The following is a 13,367-nucleotide window of genomic DNA, read 5'->3' on the forward strand; positions in this document are numbered from 1 at the left end:
GCAAACTTTCGCGGGGGTTCTGTGCGCCGGGAGGGCGAGGGGGGGTGGGGGAGGGGGTGCTCAGGCCTGTGCCACCTGTAAGGTGGTGGTGTAGACAGCCGCGGGCCTGGGAGAGGCGGTTTGTCCGGGGCCGGGGGTGTCCGTGTTAGCATGGTAGGCACAAAATATCAGTACAGAAGCGAGAAGAGCGGATTCGGTTTAAATGGAGAGGTGCAGGAAATAGAAAGGCAGGGGTCAAAGTGGTACTGTGTCGTGTCTGGACATCCGAGGCAGCTTCCTAATTAATGGCTTTCCCCACCGGGAATGCGCATTTAGATCCGTATGGCTCCTGACAAGGGGGGGGGTGTTGTGAAAATACCAGGCCCCAGCCCATCGGGGGCCATTTCCTTAAGTTTCCTGTGGAATTTCGAGTAGTAATGTTATTTTTAAAACAGGGAATCTCAGAAATCTCTTGACGACTTCAGCTAACTGCTTATGTTATATTATTAGCGGAATCCGTCGGGGTACCCTTGGTGGTCAGTGTCGCCATGGTTACTCTTTGACGAAAATCTTCCTAAAGGGCGCTTTGGTCTATCTTAACCGTGTGTCTAGGTGTGTCTTAACCGTGTTAGGCTCAACATTTACTGACTATTTCGTGTTCATGAGAGTGTCTGATTCAGGAAGCAGAGACAGGATTTTATTCATTTTTATATGCCGGTTGCCCTCCCTATGAGATAATTTTAATACACATAAAGAATGGTGATATATAGACAGGATGATGTCAGAGCTCAGAGGACACTTTCTGTGCAGACTCTCATAATTAATTCAAATTGAGTTAGTTATTGGATGCTACTATGTTTCACAGCACACTATACAGATGAAGTGAAACATGGATTTCCTGATCTTACAGCTTTCCAGTCTATCTGTTGCTGGTGGGGAAATGAAACAGCAAAATGACAATTTAGGATTGTATTGCTTATGCAAAATGGGTGACTTACAAAGCTTATAAAAATAATGCAAGTTTTTTGGTGGGGAGCTCATGGGAGGGTAGGGAGGCTGATAGTTTGAAAAAGCTGTATAAATGTATTCATTTTTGTTGTTGTTCAAAAAAAATTTATTGAGCATCTGCCCAGTGCTGGGCATAGACTGTAGTGCTAGGTATACAGAAAAGAGTGAATTGGGCAGTTGAATGCCTGACGGAGCTTACCCTCTCCCATGGGATGGGGGAGGGAAGACAATCTGCAGGTAAAATAATGGAGAAAAGTGTTACAAAGGTAACAAGCTGGGTTTTGTGATGGAAGATAATGGAGAAAGGTAGACTGCTTCAATAAGATGGTTTAAGAAGACGTTCATACTAAACGCAGAGGGAAACTGTGTATGAAGTCTCTAAACTGGGAAAGAGCTTGGAGTGTTCTAGGAATGCAGAGTCCTTGTGGCTGGGCACTATTCTGACGTTCTCCATTCTTCTCCACTACCCCTGAGTTTCAGTGCCTAGTAAACTAAACTTTCTAACAAGCCGAACCTATTTTCAAAGGGAGAAGGAGGGCATAAGACTTCTCTTTGAATTATTGATGAATTTTCTTTTACCATTACTGTGTCTAGCCTTGATTGATTCAGGAACCTGCTAGTTAATATCTTGCTCTTGTACCTGTTTTGCTTCCTCAGAATGAAGAAAAACACTTGAAAGTCTCAGGATGTCGTCTAGCACAGTCCAGGTTATAGACCATGAGCCCAACAGCAAATTAGGACCTTTTTTTGTTTGTTTTGTATGGTTAGAGCCTAACCTTTCATGCTTCATACCCTAGAGACCTTCAGTTTTAGATCAGACTTCAGATCCTTAGAATGTTTGGTATATACCACCCTCTTCCTCCAGTCTACTTCTGCTTGACACCCCAAAACACTGCCTTTCTGGGAGCTGTCGGTAAACTGCTCCCCCCCCCCCACTGTCTTTCAAACAGCTAGTTGTAGGACATATGGAATACATTTCATCTAACAGACATTGGAGGTCCTTTTGTGTGATAAGCCCTGTGCTGGGCCCTGGATAACCCTGTACACTTTTTTTCATGGCTTGAGGTTTGTGGCCTGGTAGTGGCCCAAGGTGGGAAGCGTTGCTTTCTTAATATCATAATGTTTAAGAGCCAGAGCTCTGGAGTCCTGAATTTGAATCCCCTCATCAGGATTTAAGATTTTTGTGACCTAGGGCAAGATACTTAACTTCTCCAAGCCTCAGTTTCTCAGTTGGAATGTAGGAATGATGCTTATGTCACAGCTTCTTTGAGAATGCACGTAGAGCATGGGCCTGACATATAGTAAGGATGTGATACATGCCAGCCATCACCATTGTTAATAGCAACAATGCTGTTATTTGTAAGGGTGCCATTAATGGTCTCTTTCATTATTAGTAGACGTGTCCCTCACCCCTCATGATCCACTACACAGTTTCTTCAGCTTCATTATTACTGGGTCCTACCCTTCTCACTAATCTGTTGATTTCCACTTTTCATGATTGAGCCTTTTCTTTAAGAATATTCCTGATGAGTCTTTATTCTACCTGGATTCAGGTAGCTGCTTAGTCATGTACAAGCTCTGTGACTTCGGGCGATTACTCACCTTCTCTGAACTCTGAGTTTCTCATCTGTTAAAATAGGGATAAAACCTACCTGATCGGGCTGTTGTGAGGATCGCATTATTAGATTAATGCACACGGAAGTGCTTGGAAAATTATAAACTATAAGTATATAAGGATTGTTAATAGACATGGTTATTTACCTGCTTGAGTTACTAGCCAGTTAACATGTATAGGTTTTAAAGATCTCATAAACACAAGAAGTTATTTTAGAAGACTTAAAGTAGGGAAAAAATAAAACTTCTGAAAACTACTCAGCTGAAAAGTGTCAGTTTTTAAAACAATTTTTAAAATGTGGTTAGAATAGTTAGAATCTACAATTGATTCTGGAAAACATGGAGGCATTTGGAAAGTACTTGTTACAGAACATAGTTACAAAGTGTACACTCTAGGTACCTCTGATTCTTTTAATGAGCTGTTCTAGGAAGGCAGTTTTTCCTATTTTCTTCTTGGGTCTCAGATGTAGATGTATAGCAAAACTTATGGACTAGTCCAGTCCTTGCTTATTTACCTTCACCTGAACAATTTATAAATATCAGTTTAAGTAAAAAGACGATCCCTTGGTTCTCCTTAAAAAACACACTCACACGGGGGCGCCTGCATGGATCAGTCCGTTAGGCATCCAGTCCATCTTGATTTCAGCTCAGGTCTTGATCTCAGGGTCATGAGCTCAAGCCCCGTGTTGGGCTCCACGCTGGGCATGTAGCCTACTTAAGAAGAAAAACAAAACCAGAAACACACACACAATAATGTACAGCATGGCAGCTATCGTTAATAATACTGTATTGCATATTTGAAAGTTGCTAAGAGTAAATCTTAAAAGTTCCCGCCACAAGAATACTAGTTCTTTGTGTATGGTGATGGATGTTAACTAGACGTACTAGGGTGATCATTTTGTGATATGTACAAATACCGAATCATTAAGTTGTACACCTGAAACTAATGTAATGTTGTATGTCAGTTATACCTCAATAATAAAAAAAGTTACAAAATAAAAAGAGACACAAAACTTTCAGGTGTAATGATGCATGTCAAAAAAGATTTAAAATCAGTATACTTTTTTCTCTCAATAATATTTAAATATATAAAATATGTGTGAGATGCCCTATTTGTGATTACATTAGACTATTTTACCATTTAGTCTGTGGTTTCCAAGAACCATAGGAAGATGCCTTTATCTGGATTTTAAAGAACTGAATTGAGCAGACAGTGGATATAGTTCCAAACCCTCGAACTGCTTGCCTTTCCTTCCCAGTATGCTGAGTACTATTCCTTTACCATTTATGTGACATAACCTGATACAAAGTCCAGCTCAGCAAATTGGTCCCCCCTCAAAGCACATTGCCTTCCTCTGTGTTCTCTTAAAAATGAGAGCAACCCTAGTATTAAAAGAGAAAAAGTACAAAAACAATGCTTTCAAGATACTTATTTTCTCACCTTTTCCTCTCATGTACCTTCAAATGAATGTGTACTGAAATTCGTTTTAAGATGGGATATTAGTTAACCCTGTATTTTGAGTCCTGTTTTCTTTTTTCATAAATTTCCCTATTTTCCTTCCATTTCTTTTACCTAATGTGAGAAGCAGGATTGTTTTGGGCTCATAGAGTTGTCCCTTCTTCCTAGGGTTCAGGAGATCATAATCGGCTCCATCATACATAACCCAGGTCAATCTCCTCTTCAGTCTCCATCTCTCGGAGATAGAGATTTGGCCCGAGTTACACAACCTGGGAGATCTTGATTCAGATTTAAAATTAAGAAGGGAAACTAATAGTTAACCCAGCTCTTTTTCCACTGTCTTTACCTAATTTGATGCTTATAAGCACCCTTTAAGGGTAGGTGGGCATAGGGCCCTTTCATAGATTAGGGAGCTAACGTTCAATAAGGTGATTTGCACTGGTGGAAGTGGGTTTTGACCCACCCGTGTGACTGGTAACCTTCCTTCTTCTTATTGCTCAATAACACAGCTTCCCACAGGTTTTCCAAGCTCCATGCCGTTTCAGCCATTCAGGTCCAAGAGAAGACTCTTTGCCAGAAGTGATGCAGCTTCAGGAATAGAAAGGGGAAATTATTTTAGGTTTCAGCCAGGGGGTGGAAGCTTTAAGCAGCCAGCCATGTTTGGGTCGATTTTGGAGCCTTGTTGCTTCCTGGTGCTCCTTTATGTTATAGAGTTCTAAATTTGCTGGAGGGTTGACGGTGGCATTTGAATTAGGAAGCGTTTTGATTGGGAACCTACAAGTAAGTCGAAGATTTTAATTGGGCATGGGCCCGGGAGGCTGTATAGATTTGAAAGGTAATAGAACTCTTTCAACACTATACATAGGGGCGCCTGGGTAGCGCAGTCGTCAAGCGTCTGCCTTCGGCTCAGGGCGTGATCCCAGCGTTCTGGGATTGAGCCCCGCAGCAGGCTCCTCCGCTGGGAGCCTGCTTCTTCCTCTCCCACTCCCCTACTTGTGTTCCCTCACTCGCTGGCTGTATCTCTGTCAAATAAATAAACAAAATCTTAAAAAAAAAACACTATACATAATATGTAAAAAGAACCCATTTAGCATGAGAGTTAATAATTTATGTTGCCATCCTGACTAAATTTGTCACCCGGACAAGTGACCAATGGGCATGTGTTCGCTTCTACCCTTATGCCCCACCCCAGGAGGTCCGGAAAGTCTTCATGGGTCATCTCTTCACACTCTTGGCAAGGTAGAGAATTAATGTGTACTTATAGAAAGGCCAGGAGTGATAAGATTAGCCTAACTTGTGTCTACACAGTGAAAGGGACCATTGGTTAGTAGTTAAGATGGGCCTCTCGAAAGAAGATAACATTCATATCATACACAGCTTGATTCCTAACAAACACATCCTTCCCCACTACACGGAAAGATGATCGAAGTAGGCACCACAGCCCCTTTTTCAAGGCATATTTTGTTTCGGCTTACCAAAGATCACTCAAAATTTATAAAAGGGAGAAACAAGAGAAGCGTTAGCAGATACATCTGATATGCATTCATTGTCTGACTTTATACTAAAAAATAAGTGCCATTAATTGGCTCCCCTGATGTGTGCCGGTATCTCTGAGATCTGGTTTAGGCTCCTGCCAGGGAAAGTATCCACCTTCTTGGACACCAGGACACCAGACTGTCTGGGAAGGGCTGCAGCAGAATGTAAAACCTGGGGTGGGGATCCCCATGCTGTCTGGAGTCCCTCCCTTTTACCTCTCTCAGGGTGACAGGGAATGAAAGGAGAGGGACTGGTTTTGTGTAGGTGGAGCTGGTCTGATGGGGAAGGTGCCACAATCATTGCTCACCCGAGGGAGAGACCAGGAATGATCACTATGGTAATAATAACCTGCATTATTCCAGGCTGTGTGTTGGACATTTTAGATATATTGCTTAATCGTCATAAAGCACTTTGGGGTATTGCTGTTCTATTTTACAGATGAGAAAATCCAGGCTCATAGAGGCTAGATACTGGCCCACAGTCACATAGTTAATCAGTTGCCCTCCCTAAGTGTACTTGGGCTTCTCTGAACAGGCTGGAGATGATACTATAGCATTTGGTTACATACCCAGAGAGTAGATGTGATAGTCATTGGCAGGAAGAAGAAATGGCTTATGAGGACTGACAAGATCCCCAATTAAAAACAACTCTGGAAAGGATTTGATCAGTATTTGTCAAATCGTGAATGGTTCTGGATGATGCAAACAAGCTGGGATTAACTAAATTAAGGTGGCTCCCTCTTAAATTTGAGAATGGTGAAGCAAGGAAAGCGAAAGGAAACAACACAGCAGGAATCAGATCTTGTGGAAACCACTCTAAGTACAATGCACATACAAATTTTGGACAAGCCGAGATAAATCCTTAGATGTTAGAGCCGTAATGATGTACTCTGAGTAACTTTGCAGTTGAGGCCACATGCCACAAATTTGAGGTTGAATTTGGAAGGCAGCAAACAATTAGACTCTTCATGCTTGTGTCAGAAGGAAGACTTGGTAGCTTGCTGTGTGGGCATGATCCAATAAGGCAGCTCTGATTTTCTTTATGCTAGTGTGGCTTCGTTCTGTAGTTCATAGTTCATTGTCAGCAGTACCCACGTCTGGGATGGGCAGGGAGCTGGACTCATGGAGTCCAATGCAGGGCCTGAACTCATGACCTTGAGAGCAAGACCTGAGCTGGGATTCAGAGTCTGACACTTAACCAACTAAGCCAGGATGGCGTGTCCCATCCTGATGTTATTTTTAATTTTATAGTTAAGAAGGAAACGGGAGCTTAAGCGAAATGACTTGATTTTCACAGTTGGAACTAGGACCCTGGGCTGACGTTTCTCCTTTCATTTTTTACTTTCACAAAGACTGTTTGCCTTTTGCTTTTCTATACACTTAATGCACGTCATAAACACCCTTCTGTGCTAACGTAGACAAGCTCCCTTTGTCTGGCAAATACGGTGATGGTAGGTTTTGAGTCATGGCCAGTGAAGGGCTGTCACGATTGAGGTAAGAGTGTGAGAATGAGGAGGAATGTGGGAAGGAGTGTGGCCTGGTGAGAAAGAGGAGAGGAGAAAGCCCCACAGAGCTCCATTTCTCTTGTCGGCTTCCTAACACTGCCATATGTATACTTCTGGTTACTTAATTTTGGGGGTCTAAGATTTAATGCAGATAAACTCACCTGGGGCCAAAGAAAATGAAAAAGACTCCAGTTTGAAGCAGAGGATCATGTAGAGTTTAGACCCGGGACACAGGTACCAGAATAAGAAGGGGGAAGGCGCCTGAGATATTCACAATGAACTGGTTACTAACAACAGATTCAGCTGATACCTGAAATGTGCGGACGGGAAGACAGAATGTAGACAGAATTCCTGAGGTACGGGAGACCTCAAAAGTGGAACATATGTGCGTGAATATTAACGGACTAATTAGAGTATAGCCACAAACGGGCTTCGTATACAGCTGAGGATACTGGAAGTTTTCCTCACCGTTTCTTTCCCACCATCTTTCTGTTCTTGTACAAGATTGCCCGTCGTCCCCTTGGCCCCAACCTGCTCTTTGAATATAAGGAACTAGGGGAGGTCTAGAAAGACGTAACTAATAGCCTTTTATCTGATTTAAATGATAAGACTAACTGGAATTCCAAGGTGAGCCATTATGTTTGGGTTAGTTTAGTCCTCATTGCGTTGAACTCTGGGTCTGTTAGGAAATCTATCTGAGTGAGAAATGATGCGGAGATGGTTGTTTGTGTGAGGCCTCAGAATCTGTTCACCTGGTCACTTTATCCATGATTAGATAAAAAGAGCAGGTCTTGTAGTAACGGTGTGAGGATTTCAGCCTCCTCCCTTTTGAACTACCCGCACTGATTCTGTACTTAAAGTGGGTTTAACCCCTCATGTGTTAGAGCAGTAGGTGGTGACATTCTAACACTGTCAGTTATGTCTACCTTTACACATTTTTTCTATTTCTTAGAATTATCCTGTAACTTATTTTTACATAATTGTGCAGACAGATCCAGCTCATTCTTTTTCCTGTATCTTTCAAGTTTATTTATCTTGCTCCTTTCCCCATTCATACTGCTATTCTGTTTGCCTCTCCTCCCACCATTTATTTTTCGCTCCCTCGTAGCAACCAATGAGCTAAAAAGAAAAGAGTGACTGTTGACTTAAACTTGTTTCAGTCTTTCATCCACTTCCTCTCCAGTTATTGCAGGTGAATTTTCCCTTCTCTCTCCCCGGGTTGGTGGGGGGCACGGGAGTGGGAGACGGGCTTCTGACCCTGGCCTGAAGTGCCACTGTGCTATCTCCCTGTATCTCTTTCTGCTTCCAGAGAGCCAGTTTCTTCTCCTGGACCTGTGCTCGCCTCATTTTGCCCAGTAGGAGGCTGGCTGGCTTTTAGTTGCTTAGGCTTCTAAGACTCATGGATCTCCAACCTTTCTCTTTCTGAAGTCTATTCCTGCCCTACATCTGGTGGGGTAGCAAGTTGAGCTTGAGGGGTAGCTGTGTCCAGGTTTGCCCCCAGGACTTCAGCCCGAGAAGTCTGTCCATTCCCACTCCCTCCTGCATTGTCATTTGTGTGATTAGGTAGTAAGCAGTGGGTTACCTTTGGGCAAAGTAGCTACCTTAAGATTTTTCAGGTTTTGTACCTTATAGGTGAGATCTTTATCTTAGAATCTTAAGTGTTTTGGTACCTGGATGGAAAAGACTACTTAAACACATCCTTCCTTTACTCCTGGCTCTTTTCCTTTAAGTTTTGACTGCGTCTGCATAAATACAAGCTTGAGTGATCCTCATTCTGAATTTCCCCATATTGTTTCCTAAAGCATTAATAAACACAGGCATAGGTAGACTACTAAAAATACCAGACATTCACCCACTTAAACCTAGGGGGTGAGAGCATATTTTGAGAAGGTTTTGTCAGAAACAGCTTATTTTGCTGGGTGCATTTTACAAAAAATTATATCCGTATGACTGTAGACAGAAGATATAACCTGGTCCAGCTGGTTTTGGGAAATGAGCTCAAGTTCCCAAGGAGAATTCACAAGTTTTCTTCCTGTAACTTCTAAGGTTCTGTTCTGCCGTATCATTCCTGGGGACACCGTCTTGTCAGGCCTCCTTTAGAAGAATTTCAGCTCCTCCTCAGTAGTTCACTGTCTTACGCTTGAAGTTAGTGAATTGACTAGAAAATGTTGCTTTGAGTATTTGGGCTTCACAATTTATGAACTACTTTTGAAGTTTTTGGTTCAGGGGTAGCAATTAATCATGAATAGTTCTAAGTCAGTAATTCGAGTTAATAAAAATAACTTGTAATATATTATGAATTTGTAGATTGAAAAAATTGATAAGATTATTTTTAAAGTTACTCTTGACTTCTGGGGGCTAACAGCTATTCTATTTATCAAATAGATGTGAAAAATTAAGGTAATGGTAGAATTTGGAATTTAAACCTGACTTCAGCTCCACTTAATAAAGTACTTCTACCCCAGAAAGAGCTGACTTTTTAAAGAAAGCCCATATGTTACAGTTATCACTGTGGTGGTGGGGGTTATATGATTTGAACTGTTCTTGAATTGGTTTTATTCAAATGTAACATAAAAATGCAATGTCATGTTCTAATTTTGGTTTGTTTGATTTACAGTCAATGAACTGGAACTTATCTCTTTTACTTTAGGCTTTCAGATAAACTTCTGTGAAAAGGCACAAAGTAAGCTACAAATTTTATGATACTATGCTACTTATTTTTTTCATATTCATCTTGGTATTGGGAATGTGTCCACTATTGTTTCAACTAACCAACCATGGCAAGTTTACATTAAAAGAGCTTCCATTTCTCATTCTTTTTCCAAATACAAAAGAAAAAAATTGTGTTGTTATATTCTTGATTGTAAATTGTTCTTGTTTTCACTTGAAATGGAAACAGATCCAGGTATTCAAATGTATGTAGGTATAGAAAGACATACATAAATATGCAGATGTATGTAGATACCGCGATGTAGATAGGTAGAGAAAGCAGACTAGATTTGGAAAGATGTGCACAGGTATAGAAAGATATATTTATGTGATGTAGTTATAAAAAGATATATGTAGGAATTTGGACTTAATCATAATTTTGACTACAAATTGAGGAAAGTTTTCTTTTAATATCGTGGTGCAAAAGTATGTAACTGTACTCAGAAGTTTCATGCTTTAAAATTGATTTTTTTGAACCACACATTTAGAGCATTTTAACTTTTTTCCTTGAAACAAAGTTTGTTTCTCCTCCTGCCTCCCTTTACCCCAAAATAGACTAGTGTTCTGTATTAGGACACTAGTCTTTATAGAATACAGAATGAGTTTTCTATTAAAAAAGCATATTTTTCAGCTAAAACAAATTCATTTTAAGCTTAAATATCATTTGTATAAATGCAGTTTCAAAAAATCCTCACTCAAGGAGGCTCCAGTAAGCATAAAAAATCCCAAAATATAATGTAATTAGTTTCATCTTCTGTTTATTTATTCACAGAATGAGGAAGAGTGGAGACCACTTCTTGATATGCATCATTCCCCCCCCCCAGCTTTATTGAGATATAATTGACATATAACGTTTGTGTAAGTTGNATCTTCTGTTTATTTATTCACAGAATGAGGAAGAGTGGAGACCACTTCTTGATATGCATCATTCCCCCCCCCAGCTTTATTGAGATATAATTGACATATAACGTTTGTGTAAGTTTAAGGTATACAGTGTGATGATTTGATATACTTACATATTGCAACATGATTATCACAGTAGGGTTACTTAACATCTCCCTCACCTCACATAATTAGTATTTCTTTTTGTGCTGAGACTTCAGAATTTACTCTTTTAGAGGCCTCTGGGTGGCTCAGACGGTTAGGCATCTGCCTTCAGCTCAGGTCATGATCCCAGGGTCCTGATATGGAGCCCCAGGGCAGGCTCCCTGCTCAGCAGGGAGTCTCCTCCCTCTCACACATGCTCCCTCTGTCAAATAAATAAATAAATAAAATCTTTTAAAAAAATTTACTCTTTTAGCAGTTTTCAACTATGTAATACAGTGTTGTTAACAATAGTCACCATGCTGTACATTTTAGATCCCCCAATATAGGTCATTCTTAAGTTAGTTCAAAGGAAACAACGTTTAATCTGGAGAAAACATTTCTGCTGTTCTAAAATTTTCTGATGGTTGGGGCGCCTGGGTGGCACAGCGGTTAAGCGTCTGCCTTCGGCTCAGGGCATGATCCCGGCGTTATGTGATCGAGCCCCACATCAGGCTCCTCCGCTATGAGCCTGCTTCTTCCTCTCCCACTCCCCCTGCTTGTGTTCCCTCTCTCACTGGCTGTCTCTGTCTCTGTCGAACAAATAAATACAATCTTTAAAAAAAAAAATAAAATAAAATTTTCTGATGGAATCAAAATGTTTATAATTTCCATTGGTTGAACATTGTGACTTCCTTTGAAATATAGTTAGTAAAAATTTATTTCTTGAGTGGTTCAGTCATGATAGGGAGTGGGGCAGCTAGGCCCTAGGATAAAATTTTTTTAATTGGTTCATTATTATCATCCTTCTCTTACCTTTAACTAAAAACATTATGCGATTTCCCGCCCGTAATGAACCTACATATATGATTTACATCTATCTGTAATGAAGTTACAACTTCTATTTTATGTTTTTAATTTTAATACACTTCGATAATTTTTAGTTTAAAAATATTTCTGTTCCATATTTATTGTAATTTTTATTTCTGTATTGACATAATCTAAGAAAAATGCTGACATTTTTAAAATTTAAAGCTGTATTCACATTGTTGTCCTTTTTTCCTAACTAAGCCCAGTTGTGGACACAAAACAAGAGAAATGTATTGATTTTATTAAGTTTAAAATTGTGTATGCAGTGTCCATAGAAAGCTCTGTAGCTAGATGAAAAGTGCCTCTAGCCCGTCTAAGTGGTTCTGTCCCTTTTCCATTGTTACAGAAACAGCAGATTGGCAGTGCTGCCCACATGGAAGAGTGGAACAAGGAAGCATGTAGATGCCCACTTTGATACTCGCTTCTGGTTGTCTCCACTACCCCTTCACCCTGCCTTCTCGTCTCCTTTTTTATTTCTCCCCGTCTCTGCGGGTGGCCATCTTCTTTGTTTTCCAACTTTTGGGATTCAACACAGTTTGATACATTCATTCCCAAAGCACCTTTTGGACACTTTGCATAAAGAGAGGGAAAGGTTTGGTCCAGACATAAATTAGGTCCTTGCCCTTAGTGGGCTCACAGTATAGTGGACTTGAGTTGATCCTGGGTTGGTTCTGAGTGTTCAGCTGTGATGCTCTAGATTGATTAGCAGCTGAACCCAGGGCGGGGTGGTGCAGGGGGAGAGGTGTACTGGGCACCTTTGCTCTGCTGTTGTGTCCTGAGGGAGAACAGCATGGTAGGGGGGTCGATGGGGGGGGTTGCTGTGGGTCTCATGAGAGCTGTTTTCCTGATTGGAGAACGTGGCTCAGAGATCCAACAATGGGCCTGCCCTACTTTGCTTTGAAGCAGAGCTCTCTGTGGCTGGGACCTCAGTGGAAGACTCCAGGGAAGCAGGCACCCATATCAGGGAGGAGGGTTGGAGCAGGGATATTGGTAGGTACGGCCAGCTCTAAGTTGACACTAGTTATTTTTGTACTAAACTGTAAGTTTTCAGTTGTTTACATACATTAACTTTTTTTCCAAGATTGGTCCTGCCTTAAAAATTAAAATACAGTTTTGTAATGTTTGTAGACAGTCTTACATTTGAAATATAGACATTAACTTGATGTTAAAAGTGGTCATTGCCTCTTTAAAAATACAGGGCTTGAAATCACTAGGGTAGTATTTTCTTATCTAATAGGGCATACTCTAGTGCCAGAATCTTCTGTTTTAGTCTAAGGATGTTTCAAAATTATCAGAAGACCTTACATCTAATTCATTAAGATTATTTATATGTCATACAATAGTAGTAGGAGGGAATGGGTGCAAAGAGCACAACATTAGATATTGTTAAAAGTCAGTGAGTGAGTACAACTGCTTCAAACGTTCAATTCTCCATCATAAATCAGAAAGACTTATTGTAAGATGATTCTGATGACTAATGGAAGCTCTGAAGGATTAATTTTTCCCCATTGTTTGACTTTCACATAGTTTTTGTTTTTTATATTGTTACATCACTATTCCAATTAGCTTATTACAATTGTCTAAGTTAGTGGAGTTTTATTGGAAATGTGTGTGTGGGTATTTACACACACAGTGTGAGATTGCATATTTAATTTTGGAACCAGA

The 13,367-nt window shown here is 40.6% G+C and overlaps 1 protein-coding gene across 1 annotated transcript in view; it reads left to right on the top strand.

The window, feature by feature from the left end:
- MAP2K4 (mitogen-activated protein kinase kinase 4) overlaps positions 1 to 13,367 on the top strand; it is a 152,696-nt gene that overhangs the window by 2,220 nt on the left and 137,109 nt on the right. The window contains exon 3 of the mRNA XM_034647282.1: positions 9,718 to 9,783. Coding sequence (XP_034503173.1) covers positions 9,718 to 9,783 — 66 coding nt within the window. The remainder of the gene's footprint in view (positions 1 to 9,717; positions 9,784 to 13,367) is intronic.

The sequence above is a fragment of the Ailuropoda melanoleuca genome, chromosome 17 (genome assembly GCF_002007445.2).
Source record: "Ailuropoda melanoleuca isolate Jingjing chromosome 17, ASM200744v2, whole genome shotgun sequence".
Classification (NCBI taxonomy): Eukaryota; Metazoa; Chordata; class Mammalia; order Carnivora; family Ursidae; genus Ailuropoda; species Ailuropoda melanoleuca.